Source organism: Misgurnus anguillicaudatus, chromosome 7 (assembly GCF_027580225.2).
Source record: "Misgurnus anguillicaudatus chromosome 7, ASM2758022v2, whole genome shotgun sequence".
Lineage (NCBI taxonomy): Eukaryota > Metazoa > Chordata > Actinopteri > Cypriniformes > Cobitidae > Misgurnus > Misgurnus anguillicaudatus.
Window position 1 is genome coordinate 37,511,347 of NC_073343.2, and position 21,827 is coordinate 37,533,173.

The 21,827-nt window shown below is 36.3% G+C and overlaps 2 protein-coding genes and 1 long non-coding RNA gene across 6 annotated transcripts in view; 1 reads left to right on the forward strand and 2 right to left on the reverse strand.

The window, feature by feature from the left end:
• Nucleotides 1-2,066: 2,066 nt before the first annotated feature.
• LOC141365390 (uncharacterized) lies at nucleotides 2,067-15,719 on the reverse strand. The gene is made up of 12 exons (XM_073869873.1): nucleotides 14,944-15,719; nucleotides 10,608-10,784; nucleotides 9,676-9,804; nucleotides 5,609-6,448; nucleotides 4,284-4,403; nucleotides 4,030-4,130; nucleotides 3,891-3,938; nucleotides 3,414-3,801; nucleotides 3,145-3,267; nucleotides 2,706-2,953; nucleotides 2,418-2,460; nucleotides 2,067-2,294 (listed from the first exon to the last, which is right to left on the reverse strand). Exons 1-10 carry the CDS (start codon nucleotides 15,074-15,076, stop codon nucleotides 2,820-2,822), a joined length of 2,193 nt encoding a protein of 730 aa, XP_073725974.1. The 5' UTR covers nucleotides 15,077-15,719; the 3' UTR covers nucleotides 2,067-2,294; nucleotides 2,418-2,460; nucleotides 2,706-2,819.
• Nucleotides 15,720-15,833: 114 nt separating this feature from the next.
• Nucleotides 15,834-19,091, reverse strand: LOC141365199 (uncharacterized). 2 transcript variants are annotated; one of them, XR_012370378.1, is made up of 5 exons: nucleotides 18,777-19,091; nucleotides 18,298-18,381; nucleotides 18,140-18,211; nucleotides 17,912-17,985; nucleotides 15,834-16,822 (listed from the first exon to the last, which is right to left on the reverse strand). It is a non-coding gene; the product is annotated as an uncharacterized lncRNA (long non-coding RNA). The 2 variants fall into 2 exon arrangements; XR_012370377.1 differs by having other exon boundaries at nucleotides 17,912-17,997.
• A 377-nt stretch (nucleotides 19,092-19,468) lies between these two features.
• Nucleotides 19,469-21,827, forward strand: part of LOC129417049 (uncharacterized) — a 74,270-nt gene continuing 71,911 nt past the window's right edge. For 2 of the 3 annotated variants that reach the window (XM_073869883.1, XM_073869884.1), the window contains exons 1-3: nucleotides 19,469-19,708; nucleotides 20,026-20,195; nucleotides 20,343-20,680. In XM_073869883.1, coding sequence (XP_073725984.1) covers nucleotides 20,031-20,195; nucleotides 20,343-20,627 — 450 coding nt within the window. In that variant the 5' untranslated portion in view covers nucleotides 19,469-19,708; nucleotides 20,026-20,030 and the 3' untranslated portion in view covers nucleotides 20,628-20,680. The remainder of the gene's footprint in view (nucleotides 19,709-20,025; nucleotides 20,196-20,342; nucleotides 20,681-21,827) is intronic. The other variant, XM_073869885.1, reaches the window with a different exon arrangement.

The following is a 21,827-nucleotide window of genomic DNA, read 5'->3' on the forward strand; positions in this document are numbered from 1 at the left end:
CAATGGCTACAATCAGATGTGTGCTTACCATCATTTATCATAATATCTTCTTTTGTGTTCATCAGAAAAATAAACTCATACAGATTTAGATCAACATGAAAAATGACAGATTTTCATTTTTGTGTGAACTATCCCTTAAAGATGCTATCTCATGAATACTGTATGTCTATCATATTTGAAATAGTTGGTCTGTTTCATAGGTAAAAATGTCACAGCAAAGTGAGCTAACTCAAAGTTTGAGATGAGAAAGAGATAGAAAAACAGAATAAAAGATTTTAGAAAGACTAATGCGCTCTCTGGTGGACAATTGATAAACTACACAAACTAATGTTTGCACACGATTGTCTGGGTATTTTCTGTGCTCATCACATATTAAACTACTAAAAAAATCAGCCACATGTTAGAATCAATCCTAAGTGGCACAAAGACAACATAATATATTTGTTTGGAACTGAACTGAAGCTGTTGAAAGTTACCTTACAAATGTTCTTAATTTTCTAAACCTTAAATCAATTCATTGTAGTTGTAATGTCTTGTCTGCATGACATATTTAACATTTTGCGGTCCATTATTTCCCTGTAACTATTGATGTTAACTCTGTGGTATTCATTTTTTTGTTTCATCACTTAAAGGGCCCCTATATGCATCAGCACCCCCTTGGCACACTTGATGCAGTCTTCACTGAAGCCCGCACTGCTGCAGGCGTCACGCATTTTACCACCCCAGAAGTCCTTGCGATGATGGATGGGAGGAGTATACAGTGACGGGCAACTTCTCTTCCTATTTCCGGCGTGACGCTCGAGTCTGTCCCAAAATACGACTCCAGTGTGCCCTCGTGGTCCCTAAAGTCTGCGTTACATGATGTCATCAAAGTGTGGACTCTGAGGAAGTCTGCAGTGTGCCATTTGGGACATTTATACATTTTAAAGGATTCACCCATTCCACAGAATTCACACCGATGTCACTTCCCCTTAAAAAAGTGACTTGTAGAATATTCCTAGATTTTCAGAAGGGAAAGCGTGTTGGGTAACAGGACTGCGTGAAATCCATTTTATCTAAAATAATATGACTTTTCGAATGGTAAAAGATATTTAAAGCAAATATGGGATATGGACCCACACAAAAAATAAAGATATCTGAATAATTGTGTGCTTTAAAGGTAAAGTACAGAGATAAAAACAGGGACGAATATAAAATGCTGTTTTTCAGTGTTCCAAGTAGTTTTTATTAATGTTTGTTTTAAATATATATTAAAACAATTTTAACACAATTTTAATATGTATTGTATTGTATAAATGACCGTTTAAATGTGGTGTTTGATCAGTGCTTCTCAATTATTTTCTGTCACGCCCCTCCTAGGAAGAGGTAAACATTTCGCGCCCCCCCAACCCTCGCCGCGACTGTAAATAGTATCATTTGTCTATAAAATTACACATCTGCAAAACATTGTATCCTTATTAACATTGAGAAAACACAAAAAGAAAACACAAAAAAAGAAATATCGGATCAACTTACAAATAAGAATAACTTTATTAACATTGTTTTTTAGTCTGTAACAGAAAAGACTTAAAATGCATCAATTTGCCTGAAATAAAAAAATCAATCCTTATTTAAAGTATTATATTTTTTGACAATTTGATACTGAAAAATTAAATTAAATATAATCAATAAATAATAATAAAAAACACAAGCGGCTTATCAGCATGATTGGGGTGTAATGTCTTTAAGTGACGGTGCAAAAAAAATCACTTCCTGAAAAAGTATTTTCCCCGGGGTCTTGCGCGCCCCCCCTTGGTGTCGCTTCGAGCCCCCCTGGGGGTCCCGCCCCACTATTTGAGAAGCAGTGTGTTAGATTAACATTCACATGGCACCGATTCTGTGCAATGTTCCATATCTCAAGGGTTTTGTGAGATTCTGGCTAACTTGTAGAACCTTTAACTGTATTATCAACACAAGAAAGACACAGTTGTAAAAATTGAAAAAGTTGGAATTTGTTAACAAAAGATAAACAAGGAAAACTAAAAACAATACTAAAATACTAAAGAATAGCAAGGATTGAAACTCAAGTACAAAAATTCAATTTATGACAGAATTAAAAAGGATAAAACATCTGCCAAATGCATAAATAAAAAAATTAAGAATTATCTGTTAAACATAAATAAAAAACATCAGATTCAATATTAAACAGCATCTATGGTAAACAATTACTAACAAAAATACATTAAAGTCAAAGTCTCTTAAGTTCTGTGCGGTCAACTGAGTGGCGTTGTCTTCCACGGATCAGCTTTGTCGACCTGCAATGGAGAAGAAGTCAGATTCAGTTTAACAAGTAGTTTAATCAACAAGTTATTAAGCTGTTATAATTACACTAGTAAATACTAAAACTCTTCATGCGTTCATTAATTATGGCCACTTACCGCTTTTTTGCGTCTAGTTCTTTAAAACGCATTTGACTGCCACCTGCAAAAGTACATGTAATTACAATTAGCTTATAGACCATCTACAGTCTGTAACATATATGATTTTTAGTTTATTCCTTTGTCTTTTTTGACTGAAAAGATGAAGAATATTGAAACGCACTTAGTAGGATTCGAGGTGTTGGAACTGATCCTTATAAAAAAAGTCTTTCAGCTTCACTTAGTCTTCAAAGGCATTTTCAGAGGATTACAAAATAACATTTAATGCAAAACTGAAAGTGGCCTTACCGTCAGGGCTTAAGGCCCATTGCGGGTGTTTCCGTGGCAGGTTGGAATCCTAAGCATCAGGCTTGATTTCGGATGGCACGGGGACTGGTGCGTCTTAAGCATCAGTGTTTTTCTTCACAAAGAAAATCTTGTGACTGGCCTGCCTGTGTAGGACCATTCATCTTGTGCCATCCATGGATGTCTTAGGATTCCGTCAAATGCGTCATGGAAACGGTAAACCGCTAAATGATGGCAGAGCTCACGGCATTCTGTTTTGGAAAGACATGAAATAGATTAGGCAACTTAGTGAGCACACAGAGGCAGTCCCATATGTTTTGCTGTAATACATCATCTAGATTTTAATCATCGTCTGTCAATTTAAGAAAGATGAATTTGGCTAAAATCTAAGCCTCTGTACACGAAATGATATTTATTAAATAAAATAGTGCTTTTCACTTACCGTCAGAAACAGCGAGTTTCTCATCGGTATGGGTCTGGTTGTAGTTAATCATGAAGTTCAAAACACTTCTCAATGCCATGAGAGGAGTCAGCAGCTTTTCCGGTCTGCTGTCAGGCTCTGGATCTGTTTAGCCAAACATTTCATTTACAGTCATCAGATCAAAAACATTGAAGTGAAAGGCATTCGGTCCACCGAATTCCAAGGCTGCATTACAATTCTGCGTTATGACTTTAGGATTTATTTCTAGGAAACTCAAAAAGGTCACTTACCAATCAGATGCGGTTCACAGGAACTAACGGGAGCCAAACGCCCTCCACCAAAGCCACAAAGCTTAAGCTTCATGGTCTTGATGTTAACCATTATATTTTCTTCGTAAGAAAATAAACGGTACACCCTGTGCTCCCAACAATATGTGACGGCTAACACCAACTGACGAAATAAGTTTCTAATCATTCTCTCGCTGATCCAGTCGTGGTGTTTTTCGAAGAATTTGTCCAGCCTCATCCAGGGATGTGACAACATTTCATAAACGACGATGTATCCATCTGGAAATTCAAACCACTCGTGCATACGTATCACGCGAGAGCACAGGGGAGGGTGTCGTTGCAGTTCCGACATCATTGCAACTTCTTGTGGCACGGGTGTGCGAAAGCCAGGCTAGAGATAAAAAAGTTACATTGTTATTACACTGTCATAATTAAACTAGTGAACACCAAAACAACTAAATATATATTCTGCCCACTTACCGATCTTCGGCTGTTATATTTATCTTTTGATACACATTTGACCGCCACCTGCAAAAGTTAATTTAGTACGGTCTGTAATTTCTCTTAACACTGGTTTACAAGAGGACAAATAGTTTGATAAATAGATAATAAATGTTACCCGTTCGCCATCAGATAAACGAATCGCAGCAAAAATCCTTCCTGTTCTCCCTGATCCAAGCAACCAGTTTGGCACCACTTCATATCGAGAAGTGAAAGACCCTAAAAAACATGCAAAACCAATCTGTTAACATAGAAGATGCTTCATTTTTTTTCTTTTGTCTTTTTTGACTGAAAAGATAAACAAAGAATATGGAAACGGTAGATGCATAATAAAACAAGACAGAATAATATATAGATAGCTGGTAGACCCACAATTAGGAGTTGGTCTTGATCCAAATGGTTCAACTTGTATGCCATTAGCAGGGTCAACAGGATAAGGTGCTGCTACTGCGAGATCTTCATCTTCATCAGATTCTCCTTGACTGCTAAAATCTTTTTAAAGGAAATGCAAAATATTTAATGTTTCATAAACATTAACGACTACAACAATAATGACACTATATGATGTTTGTGTTTCAATGTTTAATTAATCACAATGTAATCAAACATGACTTTATACAGATTATTAATCTTATTATTACTAAATTATTTCTAAATGTGTCTGATATGTTTTCTTGATAATGAATTCTGGAAAAAAAAACTGTACTCTGAACGGGTCGAAATTAAGTGGATTTGATGTGAAAGTATTGGATGAACAGACTGCAAAAATGGAATTCCAAGAAAAAAATTTTTAGTATTTTTGTCTTGTTTTTAGTAAAAATATCTAAAAGTTCTTAAATTAAGATGCTTTTCTTGATGAGCAAAACAACCCAAGAAAATAAGTCTAGTTTTTGATACTTTTGGTCTAAAGACTGGACTTGTTTTCTTGGGTCGTTTTGCTCATCAAGAAAGGGCATCTTGATGCAGGAATTTTTAGCTGTCTTTACTGAAAGCAGGACGAGAATACGAGGATTTTTTTTTTCTTGAAAATCATTTTTGCGGTACATATAATATGTGGCAAATCATTCAACTAATATCATTGATGGAGGTGGTGTTTAGGCGCTTTTGCATCTTAGCTCCTCAAATATTACCCGGGTAATTATAATTTATTATACCATGGGTCTGTTGAATGCTGTATTTTGATTGGCTGAGAAATGTTCCGTGGGTATGCATTCATTTCTGATAACCGCACACCTAACTTGTCAAATGTCTTAAAATAGGCACCAGAGCAATGCTTATGGTAATCGTGGTATAAGAGGAATAATTGACTCCGGTCCTTTGAATTATTTGAAAATAATGCACACTCCACTTCGCGTCGTGCCACATTGCACCTTGGGTGTGCATTATTGTCAAATAATTCAATGGCCTGTCGTCAATTATTCCTTACAGAAAAAGCTATAATGAACAATGATGAAATTTGTTTACGTCAGAAGATTTTCATGTATAATTCATTCTCTTAACAGGACTATGATGTTATAGTTTTACTGTGTCAAAAAAACTGTATAATATGTAATGAATAAATTCATCATAAAACTTTTTAACCCTTGTTGAGAACTACTGTATATAAAATATCCTTTATAAAAACTACATCCTATGCTGATACTTTCATAATGATACTGATACTTTTCAAATCCAGGACATAATAACAGTATACTCACCAGCAAACAGAAAATCTTCCTCATCACTCAAGTCCAGGCCAGATGGACCTGGCTGAGGATCAGCATGATCATTCGGAGCACCTGGCTCCTGGTCGAACGGACCATGTTCAAGATCAGCTGCTTCTTGGGACTCGGGTGTCTCCAAGGTACTTGGACCAGACTGGCAATAGTCTGGCCCTTCATAGCCCGCCGGCTCGAGTCCGAAGGGACTATCCTGCCGATTAGCGTAACGGGCCCTCTGCAGGCCAGAAAGGCATGACTGACTATCAAACTGATCCGGTTGGGCATCTCGTTCCCGGTCGAATGGACCGTTTTTGGGATCAGCCGCTTCTTGGAACTCGGTTGTTTCCAAGGTACTTGGACCAGACTGGCAATAGTCTGGCCCTTCATAGCCCGCCGGCTCGAGTCCGAAGTGACTATCCTGCCGATTATTGTAACGGGCCCTCTGCAGGCCAGAAAGGCATGACTGACTATCAAACTGATCCGGTTGGGCATCTCGTTCCCGGTCGAATGGACCATTGTTGGGATCAGCCGCTTCCTGGAGGTTGGTTTCCTCCAAGGTATTTAATAAACCAGGGTGGCAACAGCCTGGTTTATGGCAGCCCGTTGGCTTGAGTAGATCGGCATGATCACTCCGAGCCTTTGGCTTCAGGCCGGATGGGCCTGGCGGAGGATCAGTTGGATCAGATGGATCCAAGTCGTCCTCATTTTGGCAAACACAGAAGGCTTGCTTTATAGTTCGCCATGTATTTTGGAGAAAAGAACGGATAGCCGCTTTCTTCCCCTTTCTCTTTCTCTTTCTCTTCTTCTCCTTCTTTTTTTGTGATTTTGTTTTTTGTTCTAAACGATAGAAAAGAGAAAAAACAGATCATCATATAACACTTATCAGATACCTGCCAGTGTAAAGTTCCTTCCAGAAAATATTCTTCTTTAAATATATAAACATACAATATATCAAAGGAAGGAACAGACCCTATGCTTCCAAAAAAAAATTCATCCTATCTTCATTTGTTCTTTTTTATCACCTCTCAAATATGGGTAGGTTTCGTCAAAAATACCAAATTTTGAATTTTTTTGTTTTAATTGTGATTTTGTAAAGGACTTCTGAACTGAGTGAATGCTTTAGTGTTTTATAAGATGTGTAAGAGCGCCACCCAGTGGATAATAGCAGAAATATGAATTTGTCATTGGCAGGGAAGTGTTTTCTCTTAATTGACGAGATAACTTGTCAATAGCAGGGAAAGAGTTAACACAAATATATTTTTCCTGCATTTCAAGCCACTAAAACTCATTTGATTTTCATGATCATTAAGTGGCTTTAGAGTTTCTGTCCCTTTGACTGTGTGCGCCCGTCTACACCACGGTTGTGCCGATAGTATCGTGTCGTCAGACATATCGCTAATAGCAGGCTTTCATGATGGTAGTTGGCGATAGTTATCATCATCATCATCATCATTTCACATTAACATGGACATTGCATGCTTTTCCTCGCATGAGAGTTTGTGGGTTTCACTTGGCGTGAGAGAACTTTAACACGCTTGGATTCCTTCTCGCACGCGGACTAGTCTACAAACTTAGAAAACAGCTCACTTTAGCATTTTTGGCACTCAAATAGTCTTAAATCGCTTAACTGTTAACATTTGCAGGGCTTATAAAACTCATGCAAATTCTAAATCAGAAAAAACACTGCAAAAAAATTATTTTCAAGAAAAAAAATTCTTAGTATTTTTGTCTTGTATTCAGTAAAAATATCAAAAAATTCTTAAATTAAGATGCTTTTTCTTGATGACCAAACAACCCAAGAAAATAAGTCTAGTTTTTAGACCAAAAATATCAAATTTAAGTGATTTTGTGCATAAATCAAGCAAAAAAATCTGGCAATGTGGGTAAGCAAAAAAATCTTGAACATTTTTTTAAACACTAAATTCAAGAAAATTTAAAGAAAAAATTGCTTACCCCATTGGCAGATTTTTTTTCCCTTGTTTTATGCACAAAATCACTTAAATTTGATATTTTTGGTCTAAAAACTAGACTTATTTTCTTGGGTCATTTTGCTCATCAAGGAAATACATCTTGAGTTATATTTCTACTGAAAACAAGACAAAAATACTAAGTAAGAAAGTCATTTTTTGCAGTGTATATGTTTTATTGATATCAATGTAGAATTCTGATGCGTCAGTAATAAGGTTTTACAGCGTTTTGTGTAGTATACTAGAAGGATGACTCGACTGATGAGCGATTCGAAAGCAGATTCCTTATAATTTCTCAAATCACTCTCGTGGTACTGTCACCTGCCGGTCGGATACATGTTGATGACGGTGAGGCTCGCATCTACAAACAGCACATACCTCTACAAAAAATACATCACGCATACCCCCTTCACAAAAATAAAACCCATTGGCTTTACTTGATTTAGACAAGTCATCCCAACAAGGTCATAAAATACAGAAATCTGTATTTATACTAAAAAATCCCAGCCGCTCACACCACCGTATTTTAATACATATTTAAACAAAACATAACAATAACCGATAACAATAACTATCGTTCATCTGCAAAAATGTAAAAAAACAACAACACACAATTATGAAACAATGTGTACATGTCTTGATTGTTGCTGCGTTTTTAAATCGTCCGATTAGATAATGACATTTAGCCTTCATGCAGCCAAGAGAAAAGTACAAACAGTTAAGGTCTGATTTCAGCTCATTTTTATCATAATTGATTTTATAAGATAAATGTGCTCACAGGACTCGACAGTGAAATCGATTTTTGGTGAAAGGGTTAGGCAGCGTCTTTTTTATACAATGCGAGCTGCACAGATGCGCAGTTTCTTTATGCATTTATAAAGTCATTTATAAAGTTATTTTAATTGGCTTTAAGATTTGTTGATAGTTAATAAATAAATAAATATAGATATTTTTTTATTTTTTTTTGTTTAACAATTTTTATTGATTTTTCATTAAACCATGTAACATTTTTACAACACATTTTGGAACAGATGTATACAGGCAAATTATAACTGTGTTATACAGATAATGATATCTATGAATTTTGTATTTTTTTTACTTTAAAGTACAAATTATTTTGACAATTCTGTATTCTAATTTTGCAATAAAGTTTAACAAAACTTTGTGTTGTGTTTGAATTCACTTAACATTTTTTTATCAGTTATCGGCAGTTACTGCCCACCTTAGTTATTGGCAAAATCCATAAACACAAAAATTCAAAACATAGGACCAGATTTACTAAACAGGACTACTTAGCATGAGCGCGAATTCAAAACTGCACAGATGGGAATGGACACTTCTAAAGGTGATTCGGTAACAACGCAGACGTTTAAAAAACACAGGAACAACATCTCCTTTCCATAACAAACAACACAATTTAAAGACATTATTTCAGGCATTAAATGTCGCAAATATCAGTAAATTGACAAGCACAAATGTAAGTAATATTAGGGCATTTAGATCAACAACATCTGCGTCAAACATTATAAACATGATGATCATCTGCCAAATCGACTATTTCAGCACGTCCTCTACGTTACTACAGAAAGTCCGTTTTATTAACAGCTTTTTCTCGCTCCGCATGAGCAAAACGTTTTCATTCTGTACTTTTTAACTTGCATATATTTTTACATATTTTATTACTGTTGGGTGACTGAGGTTTGCTTTTTTCAACAAACACTGGAATGACCATACAAGAAATGAAGAGTTTCTTTGCAAAACGAGATTACTCCGGCTTTAACATTTTTGTCAAAACATGTTTATTATTATGTTATCATGCTATTATTTTGTTTTATGGAGCTGTATTTTTTAAGTTATGAAAGTTTAAATCAAAACAAACCAACTGCAGTTGAATTGAAATTAATTGAAATGCACAACCAAAAAACGAGATTTCTGAAAAACTAAGAAAAACTTTCTTAAAAAACTGAGTTATCTCGTTTTGCAACGAAACTCTTCAAATGATAAAGGCAAAATAAAAGCAAATTGTAGTGGTCTTTTAAATTTCGCAGAGCTAAGTTAATATATTTATTTCCGTTGCATTATATTTGAAGCTCATACCCATTTTGAGTGTTGTGTTGTGTTGTGAATCCTCAGAAGACACAATAGACTCTTGATCAGCTGCAGATGAGGAGACAGACAACCTCCGTTGAGCGTCTCGTTCTCCGCTGCCGGCCATGAATCTATGAGCTGTGTGGACATAAAGACATACACATGATAAACTTCTCTAACACAGTTTACTCTATAGAAACAGTTGATGTGGTATTTTGAAAAAATATGTTTTGAAATGTACTTGAGCTGATATAAATAAGTTGGTAAAATTAAATTTCCACAACCACTTTAAAGCAAAAAATCTGTCAAAAATTGTCCTCATCCAGTGAAATGAATGGGTCTCTACGGGCATCTGCTGGTCAAAATGATTTATTTCCTAATCTGTAAATCTTGTATGTTTTTTCTAAACAGCAGATGGCCAAATTCAGCACATAACATCTAGATCAATATCTAGAAATAATTTAAATCAAATTTAGATAATAATTTATGTGGATTTTTCATTAAAAATTCATATTTTACAGGCAAGCTAATGGTGTAGTTGAGGAATTTAGTGCTAAATGGGTACAAAAGTACTTCATATCGCCCAAAACACAGCATTAATGTATAGATGGGAAATAGACAAAAAATAAATATTATTTTTATCATTAAAAATTTATATATTTTTATATTATTTTGCATGCCGTCAGATGGCAGATTGGCCTATGACGTTTTTATCCATTTTACCATCCGAGAGGATAAAAAAATTTAAATAAACATTCAAACAAAGTCATGTGTAAGTCCATATAGTTAATTTAAACGTTATTCTTTTAAATCATCATCAACTAAATCACCCAATACAGGCTGTAGAAATGTGAATGTTATACTGTGTGTACACAAAAATCTCATAATTTACTCCCCCTGATATTAATTATATTTGAGGTGTCAATAATGGTGTGACTGACCTTCTGGGCTGCACTCATCCTCCTCCTCCTCTTCCTCCTCTATAGCCCCAGGAAGAGTAAATCTTGTGTAACTGGCTGCAGGTGCAGCGATGTTCAACCTCTGTTGAACACAACTTGCACTGCTGCCAGTCACGTGCCCACCAGCTGAATCAGACAAGATGGTATTCTGTCTTACAACTGGAAAGATAAGACATAAACAACACATTATAAACAGTTAGTGAGGTATTTTGACATTATGATCTATTTGAACCCTTTGAGCCTTGAGCTTTCTCTTGTAGCGTGATGCGTATCATGGCAAGGCAAAAAATGACTTGCTTACTTACTATTTGTGTCTCGTTTTCAGTACAAATGTTTAAAACTTTATAAATTAAGAAGCATTTTCTTAATTAGAAAAACAAATCTAGTTTTTAGTAGGGATGCACCGAATCCAGGATCCGGATTCGGCCGAATACTGGGCTTTTTGACGGGGTTCGGCCGAATCCTCGATTTTTTTTCCACCGAACCGAACCCTAGGTTTGCGCTATGCTGGTCTTCGTCACGTGGCCGTTGATTACACACATCAGGTGCTGACGTGGAGATGAGCTTTTTCTTTCGGTGAGCCTAAGGGGCTGGACACACCAAAACTTTTAAACACGGCTGAAAAAGCCTTGAGGATGCCAAATGCCAGCTGTTTTTCAGCCGAGCGCTTGGTAGCTGTGATGCTTCAGCTGTGGGCCGGTTGGTTGCTGTGGTAATGTCCCGCCCCTCCTCCACTGTAATTGGATGGCCGTGTGAAAACTGACATTGACGAGCGGAGCTTCTCACTCAAAGTTGAATATGGTTTTCAGCGCGGAGCTGCTTGCTTATTGGAAAAACGAGCGTGTCGCAACGCATCGCTTTCATTATGCATAGGCTTATGGTAATTGTCAAAATAGTTTTTCCAACTTGTCATCCTGGCATAATGTACAGTTAAAATTAAATAAAATGAAAAATACACTGCTGTGGACGTTGTTTACTTCATTAATGTGTTTTACTGTGTTAATGGAATAAGGATGCGAGTAGGATTCGTTATTCGGTTTCGGACGAATCTTAAACAGTGGATTCAGTATTCGGCCGAACCCAAAAAATCTGGATTCGGTGCATCCCTAGTTTTTAGACAAAATAATAAACATTTTATATTTAAGTGAATTCGTGCCTAAAACAAGCAAAACAATCTACCAATGGGGAAAGACATATTTTTGAAATAAATTACATTTTTACTTAAACACTTAATAAAAAATAATGACAATTCTCAAAACAGATTTTTTCTTGCTTGTTTTATGTACAAATTCACTTACATTTTTTTTGTCTAAAAACGTATATTTGTAATTTTGCCCTACAAGAAAATGAATCTTGACATTTGTACTGAAAACAAGACAAAAATACTAGGCAAGAGAGTGATAGCAGTGCAGGCTAATGATAACGTTAGCAACACATAACAAACCATGAACAGCCTTTTAAAAGTTATTTTGTTTTCTTAGTTCAGATTCATCGATTATTGTGTAATTAGAGATACAGTCTATTAAAGGCGTAAGCGGGGAAACCGGGGCAAAAAAATATTGAAGTTAGATTAATCGTTTTTTACACAATCAACACATACATATTAGCTAGAAATAAACACTTAAATTTGTATGTGGGACCTACAGTTATGGCACTAAAGCAGGCTGAGGGTTGCTGGATGGTGTAGGTTATGTTATTCACGGCACACTTGGCTTTCATTTACTCAATGTCCACTCACCATTTGAATGCTCAGAGTATTCATTTAATTCAGGGCTCTCAAGTTTTACCAAAAGTTTGGTTAGGGGAGGGGGTATTTGTGACAGCGACCCCTCGGCCCCACCCAATTCTCAAGTTTTTGCTAACAGTTTAATTTCACATTATGTTTTGTAAACAAATTGTTAATGAGCCCCATTGACTTCCATAGTATTATTTTTTCTACTATGGAAGTGAATGGGGCTCATTAAAGGTTTGGTTACAAACATTCCTCAAAATATCTTCCTTCATGTTCTTCAGAACAAAGATATTTATACAGGTTTGTAACCACATGACTGAGAGAAAATTATGACAGAATTTTTATTTTTGGGTGAACTTTCCCTTTAAAGTGCTCTATTTTCACACACTACATCAAAATTTATTATTTAGTACTTAAGATAATCTTAAAAACATAGATGTCCTTATCGGTGTAATTTTGAGAGGTCATGAATATGAACTGAAATGCATTTAACATACTATCTTGTATTACAAAAATGTATTTAAGTAAACCTGTACTCATCTTTCATACAAAGATGGGTTCAAATGTATTACAAGTGGTACCTAAATACATTTTAAATTACATTTTAGCATATTTCATATGAATGTACTAAAGAACAAAACAATTTAGGCTATATTAAGTACAAAATTAGTACATGAAAATAGAGCACTTTAAGTAGATTATGGAACTGTACTCTTTTAACTTGAGCTTATTGTACACTTACAGTATTTCAGAACATTTAATGATGAAAGGGCAATAATAATGAAATGCATCTTACATTAATTAAGCCTCTAAGTTAGCACTTTTATTAGTTTCAGGCAACTAAAGCTTCTGGTTGCAAAGCTGTTGGAGTTTTTGACTGAATCAATAATTATTTAGCACGGATTTGGTTTTATTCCCCAATATTAGCTCTCAGTGTCTTGATCAAAGGAAAAGATTTCGTCCAGGAATCGTAAAATCAAAATGCTTTAAAAATGGATTATATCTACCGCATTCATCAAATCTTGCTCATCCAACTTCCACTCCTTTAAATCCATGTTAGTAACGAACGTGCTTGCAGCGGGATAATATAATTTAACCAGAAACAACTTCTAATTTTTTTCTGATTGCCTGGTAATATGCATCAATAAGGCGCTGCAAGAAACGACAAGTGGATGACATCAGAGTAACGCGAGAGTGATTTGAAATCAGCCACCTCCGAGAATTCTCGCGGTACTCTGATGTCATCTGCTTGTCAGTTCTTGCAGCGCTGCGTAAAGTTGAGCACATAAGCAGCCGAACTCGCTAGAACTGCCAGCGTATGCCTGCGTCTCTTCTCTTCTCAGCGTGAGAAATACAAGGTGTGGAGTGTGAGCGTGTGAACTGACTGAAATGCGCGTTTCTCACGGTGAATGCGTGAGACTTGAGAGCCCTGTTTAATTTAATTTACCACGTTGGTAACCATTGGTAACCGCATAGCCTCGTGCAACGGACAAAAACCGTGTGCACCTTCCTCCAGCAACACCGGTCACTTGAAGGAAGGTTCCTACCTATATTCACTCATTGTAAAAGAGTGACCCCTAGTGGACACCTTTACAAAGAAAAAAATAGCTCTTACTGGTGGGGTTCATTTGAACAAACATGGTGTTTTTTTAAACGTGTTTCAAACTGGTGTTATGATTAAGGGAACAAGACGGTGATTAAAATAATATATGGTTGCATTTGTTGATGTACACACCCAACCCACAAATCGGAAAAAAAAACCACAAACAAACATAAGAAATGTACTTCCATGCACACTCTTTCTTCAATATCTTAAAATATAAATACAAATATTGTAAATCAATGCATTTCTTGACTATTAAGAAAATTACCACTCTTTGCCTCGAACTTTCTAAAGGGCTAGAATATCACACAGCGCTACCAATCAATTTCAAAAACCCAAAATAACACTATACTTAATATAACACTACATATCCAATACAGCACGTGTTTAAATCAAGCTGGTAGGCTATAGCATTCATTATCTGTGCTAATAATCATTTAACGGAGCAAAGGAAAGCTGGGGCCCGTACCATGAAAATGGTTAAACAAACTCAGGTTTACAGGATTAGTTTCAGGTTGACAAAACCAAGCCAATGTTCAGGCCTTGTTGGTACAAGCTATTTTCATGGTACCCAAAACCCAGCATTTGCACAAACTAATCCTAAACAAAGCTGGCTAACCAACAAAACCAGCTTCATGGTATAGGCCCCAGGTGTTGTAACGTTTGTTTTCCGACGCTGTCTGGCAGCTTTTCCAGTCAGTTATGTGACAGTGGCCGTTTTTAAATGCGAAGGCTGCAGCCTCCGGAGGTCCCATGTGTAGGCTGGGTCTTAATTCAGAATATTAACAATTATAAAGTTGACTATTACTCTTATTTAATCGTAAAATGGTTATGACTTGCGAATGCAATAATACTCAGTTAACTTGAATAAACCGGCTTGATGACGTATGCGGCCTGCATATGCGGCCTCCGGAGGCTGCAGCCTTCAGATTGAAAAAAGGCCCGTAAGGCTCAAAAAGTTAACGAGTTCAGTATTTACTAACCTGATGGTGGGCTACATTCATCTTCCGGAATCGCACCGGGTAGAGAAAAGCTCATTCGGCCAGCTGCACTTGCAGAGATGTTCAACCTGCGTGCACCGGTGACCTTCACTAGCTCATCTCTTGAAGTAGACATATCTACCTCCGTCAATTTTAAGGACTGTCAGGTGTTAATTGACTGGTCGCTTTAAAAAAGACGTTAGTTTGATCGTTTGGAACAAACTGTATACTGACTGTAAAGTCCGTAAAGTGCTGCCAATGATTTCGTTCGCTTTCGCTCAGAGAATCAATGATCTGAACAGAATCTGTCAGAGTTCGGCTTTATATGCGTTCTATTTGTGAAGTCAAACATTCCATTCACCATGGCAACGAGGTAATTGAATGATGTAATAAACGATGATGTAATAAACGAAGAACTCACAGGCGGATGACGTCAGCTACCCTCTACTGTTATGATATTTATTAACATATCTATATAATCCATCAAAAACCTTTTAATACGCCATATTCTTATATACAATACATGACAAAACAAGATGAGAAGCGTTTATGGATTAATTTATTTGTTATCTTATAGTAAAAATTATTTTGAATTTACTAATATCATCTACAATAAAAAACATATGAGTTTGTGCTGTGTGTAATTATGTATATATAAATACACACACACATTCATGTATGTATTTAAAAAACAGTTACATGTGTATATAATTTTTTATATATTCTAAATTATATATAAATAAAAAACGATGTTTAAATAAAAAAATTCTTAAATGTATATATATATATATATATATATATATATATATATATATATATATATATATATATATATATATATATATATATATGTGTGTGTGTATGTATGTATGTATGTATGTATGTGTGTGTGTGTGTTTAAATATACATAATATTTTCACACATCAAAAACCCATATATTATGCAAAAAAATACTTTTATTTAGTATGAGGTTAATTTAGATTAATCTATGCCCAGCCCTAGTAAACACTAACGTTAACTGTAATTATTAACACGCCATACTTCACCTGACAAGTTAAATAGTGTAAATAAAGCAATAAAAATCAAATGCAATAGTGTACTTACAAAACATTTGTCTTCAAGAAAACAACATTTTTAATATATACAATAAAGCATCATGAATTGCAACTTTATTATTATCCAAGATTATGCACTCTAAATAGTTATGTAATATTAAAAACACTTTGTTTTTCAAGTAAATACACCTATGTATGTCAGCTATAAGGTGATATCTGTGTATATAAACAATTGTATTTGTTTTGATGACATTTGACTATGTTGCAGGGAGACACTGATAGCTCTTTACTGGACTTATCCATGTTAAAAGCTGACGAGATCTGGTGTCCTTTTCAGAGCAGCTGGCATGAAGCATCACGGGGAAGAGCTAAAGGTGCAGACACAAGTAAAAGGAAAAAGGGACAGGAAGAGCCAAAGGGATGGGACATGCAGCAAGATGAAGACCAGCAAGTAGACGGGGAAGGTCTACAAGGGGAAGACGGGCAGCTTCACCTGTTCTGGATATATATTAAATAAAACTATAACAAAACATTTACGACAATTAATATTAGCATGTGCTGTTTATTACTATCATTTTAATTTGATCTAAAATAGGTGTAATGACAATGAGTGGGCCTAGAAGTAAAAAACAACAATAGTCAGTCATTTTATTATTCTGACAGTTTATAATTCTGGTTTTACATAATATGTCTGCTTTTATCAAGCCAAAACAACATGATACTTGCAGACAAATCAAAGACAGATAGACAGGACAAAGTCCTCGTCAGAAGTGCTGTCATCACTGTCTATTCCTCATGTTGAATCATCTGGGTCTTTGCAATCAATCCTGCAAATGTAATAATAATAATACATATATAATTATAATAGTATTACTGACAATAATAAAAAATAGTAACATTTTGTGTTATTCATGGTTCACAATATTCCACTAGGGCCAAGCTCAAATCGTGGCAGTGGCAGCTAGTAGTGGCACTTCTGGTCACAGCCTGAGCTGCCAGTGACTTTCTGAGGCAGCTGACAGTTTTTGTGTCATTTAGGGGTGGCACTTCTGGTTAGCCTCAGTTATTTGTAGATAATGACACTGATTGTGTGCGCTTGGTGTCATCATTTGTAGGTATTGGCACTCGTTCTGTGCCCTTGTTGTGTAGTTTGCTGTTAAATTACGCGGCTTGTGGCTGCTGTCATAATGTTTTCATGCTGGCTGTCAGTTGTGTGTAGGTGCGGGCATTTCGAGATGCCTCAGGAACAAGATGCCACCATTCCGGGCACTTTGAGGCATACGCCGCCATTTGTGTAATTCACGTAGCTTGTGGGTGCTGTCATTATTGTGTGCCCTGGCAGCCAGTCTTGTGTAGGTCCCGGCATTTCGAGATGCCACGGTTACTTGAGATGCCACCACCACTACAAGGGCAGAGCCAATTATGAGTTTGCCTGAACTATGAATTAATAGAAAAAATAGAATTCTTGCTTCTCATTTTGTTTACCTTATTATTTTAGCTGGTAGACTGAGTAACGTGGCTAAAATATTTCTAATTTATTTAAACAATATTTGAAAAACAGGAAGCTTCTATCATGTCTAAGGGCACAACCTGCATCAGTATTTACAGTGATCAGTCTACCCGCAAAAAAATAATATAAGATAAACAAAATTCAAGAATTCTATTGTTTCTGTTCATTCATGGCTCAGGCAAACTCTCAGACAAACAACTGACAGCCAGCATGCGCACATTCATGACAGCACCCACAAGCGTAGTGTCCAGAGAGGTGGCACCTAGTTCCCGAGACATCTCGAGGTGCCCGCACCTACATACAACTGACAGCCAGCATGCAAACATTATGACACCACCCAAAAACCACATAATTTTACAGACACAAGCAACAAAAGAGTTTTGTAAGATTGCAATACAACACTTACACAGTTCTGAAGATCACTGGCATCTCCATTCACAGTAATGGTGGACTCATCATGGAAGCTCATCTTGGGAAAAACTACACAACACTCTACAGAAAAAAATTTATTGGTTTATAATGGCAGGATGCATAACACTGGCTGTGGTTGGTTATGCAACACTGTAATCTGCTCACTTTTATAATAAAATAATTATAAAACACATCTTAACATAGTAAAACATCTAAGATGCACCTGCCGTGTAAGAGCTGCATCACTTTCTGCAATAGAAACGTGTTTATTCCAGGCTCCTGAAAACACTGATCTCTGTAAAGCATATTTTAGCAATTTATTCAATGTTACTCTATGCAACCTTTATATTACTTATATAAATCAATTTTGGTAATGCCTACCTGTCTGATAGTGAGTCAATGGACGAAGCTGTGCTAGATAAGGTTTCCAGGTCTTTTGCAAGGAGTTGATGTTGATGGTCCACACTTAAAAAAAATATTTTGACATTTGAAATATAATTAGATGTTTACTAAAAGCTACAGTATAACAACACAAGTACAATTTTAAATGATTTTTTATATCATATGTACTAAAATGATGATAGCTAATCTGTAGCTGCAACAGTAACAAGGCAATTTTGACATGACACTATTGAATGTTGCGTCATGTTATATTGCAATACAATACAGCAAATATTTAATGTGACGTTTAAATTGTAAAATTAACTGCTTACTGTTTAGTCAGATCAAATGATAGTAAAACGATTAACGTTCCCACTTGTTCAACAAATATATACACATGTGTACATTTAAATAAAGACTAATCTTGTTGATCGGCATGGCATAGGTTTTATGTAAGAATACGAATAAAAACAACTCACATGTCGAGTAATAAAACACAAGCAAGATCTGCTTCTCTGTCTAGTTCAAAGTTTGTCGAAGCTCTCCATCAATAATCTGCATGATGCGTTGAATTTAGCATGTCACATTCTTCTTAATATCATAGTATATTCGTTCCTACTTAAATTATAATTGATGATATTTTGATTTAAGTTACTGCTTGAAATAAGCTAATGGTTTGCTAGATACTTCCCCATTTGTCAAAAACACTAGGTTTGATCGGCAGCTTGCTGTCAGTGCAGCCAGCGATCAACAGCGCACACCATTGTCAAAAGGCTTGTTCGACTTTCATGCGGCGCCGCAAGAACCGACAGCCGGAAGACGTCAAAGTACCGCGAGAATGAGTCCAGAAATAATATTTCGTCTCGCTCTCGCGATACTTTGCCGTCATCCGGCTGTCGATTCTTGCGGCGCCGTATGGAGTCGAACAAGACTTAAATGTTGACTTATCAAAATTAAAGAAGGCGGGAGTTTCTGTTCACAGAAGCCGCGAACGACTTCCAGACTATCGAATTACAAAACCGAGCAAGAATTTTAACCAACCAAATGAAAGGAGTCGGGTGTTTTTTAAGACGAACGCGATTTTCAGCCAATCACATTACAGAGCTGAGCAGAATTCCAGCCAATAATATAAAAGAAGGCGGGAGTTTGTGTTAACTTGAGTTACAGGTACGTTTTTTATTTAACTTGTTAATATCATCATGAATGGAAATGTTAAGATGTTCAACCGTAAAATTACCAGAAGATTAGTCATTTGCGCGCTGAAAATCTATTGAAATATATTAACTTACAATATTGTTATTTACATGGCTGAAATTTATGAACAGTTGCTGTACGTGAGGGAGCTGAAGTGACGAGCGCGCGAGCGAGTAACGGTTGCTTTACAGACGTGACGTGAGTAAAGCTCGATGTGGTAAGTTATGCTAGATATAATCACTTTTTTCTTGCATTTATCTGTTGATATATTTAGTTTTGTGTTAGAAGGATCAATTTTATTATTATTATTATCATACCGATTCATATTAACGTTTGCCTTTCCATGGGCATTTTTTAATTTAATGTCTATTTCGGGGTTTAAATGTTATTTGTAATATGACTTGCATATTCGTTAAAACAAATGACAATTAACATAAACATCAACGGCTGTGTTTTTATTTTAAAGCACTTGTTGATTTTCTTTCTTGAGTGTTTTATTGAATGTAAACAGAGTCTTGTCTCTGTTTTGTTTAGTGTTGATGATGAGAGATGAGATGGATGTGATGTGCTGTAAATCAGTAGGAACTGATCTGTCCATGCTGGATATTGATGATTTCATCACAAAAATCTCTCAGCTGAAGAAAAAGGTGACGTTACTGGAGACAAAGCTGAGGTTAAGAGGAGATGAAGAACTGATTAGAGAGGTTTGTACATCTTAAACATCCTTTTACCTGTTTGACAACATCAAATCATTTATAATCTTACTCTCTCTCTGTGTGTGTGTGTGTGTGTGTGTGTGTGTGTGTGTGTTGTGTTGTGTTGTGTTGTGTTGTGTTGTGTTGTGTTGTAAGGATGTGGATGTGGTTTGTTGTGAATCTTCCACACAGGACTCCGAGCTCAGTCTGACTTTACTCGGTTATACTGAGTCAAAGCCCACAGACACTCAGGACACTACAGTGTGTGACAGTAATGAGGGCTTACAGGAGGATCAAACCTCCACAGAGTCTCTGGATTCTGTCTGTAACGCTGGAGAACAGCAGCAGATCCTGCAGACCAAACTCAAGATGTGTTCAGTCAAACTCATCGACTGTCTGCAGGAACGTCATGATGGAGATGAGAAGAGAAACCACAGATGAGGAACGTAACAATGATGAAGACAATCATGATGACGAGGATTTTATTCCTTCAGGTTTGTCTATTGTTTCACAATATTTTTCAGCTTCAGTTCTATTAAAAGTTATTTTCTGGTACTCTGGTGCTGCATGTAAAAAATTGGGCGTGTATTGACACGACATTTGATACTCGTGACGCTAGGGTGACCAGACATCCCGAAAAATTCGGGACGGTCCTGAAATATAAGCTGCTGGCCTGAATCCCGAATTCTGCTCTAATTGTCCCGAAAATTATACTGAAGCAAAATCTTAATCCCGAATCCTGCTCTAATTTCCCTGAAAATTATACTGATGCAAAATCTTGAGTAGTTATTGTCTGATAAAACATGCGCGAGGAGTTTGAGTCATCCTGCAGCCAGCCCTCACCGGCTGCTCATTGGCTGCAGCATCTTTGTTTTTTATATAGGCTGTAGGCGCACATTAAGATATGCACTGATATGGCATGGGAGTGCTGGCCGCAGTTAAAACCTCCGCTGGCGTCGAGCCTCCACAACCTCGGTAGGCTATAGCTCAAGTGTGAATTTATAGTTGTATTGTTTCTATTAATTTATCTAATTTGTCTATATGCACAAAGACAATATGAGCTTTTTGTTTTATAGAGTAGATTAAGAGAGTGAAAGTTACAGCAGATAGTTGAAAGTGCAGGCAGTAACAGTCAGTCGTGTGAAGGAGTCATATTGGTTGAGGGCGAGTCACTGTGTTAAAAAAAAACTATTTCTATAAGTATAGACCCCTTAATCGCCCACGTCACTGTTACGTCACCGCTCTAGCTGTAAGCAAAAAATAAGTAGGAACTCATAGCCGGCGCGCTAAAAGTTTGAGTTTTTGACTTTAAAATGTCATCTTGTTGTGTATTTGGCTGCCGGATTAGAATGAACAGCACTTTTGGTTCAAAAATAAAGTTTTACCGGATCCCGGCAGACATTTCTTCACAGAAATCAAGAAGACAATTGTGGTTGAATGCAATACGGCGTACAGACGATCATAAATAATGCTCATGTTTGCAGTGCACACTTCATATCAGGTAAAATAATCTATGCATATGTACTGTTGTGTTGGTCTTATCTAGTACAAATCAGCAAGTTTCTGTTTTATAGGTGAAAAGTCGGCAACCACGCTATTGTTTAGCTTAAATGTTAAACAAACATACAGCGATAGATGTGT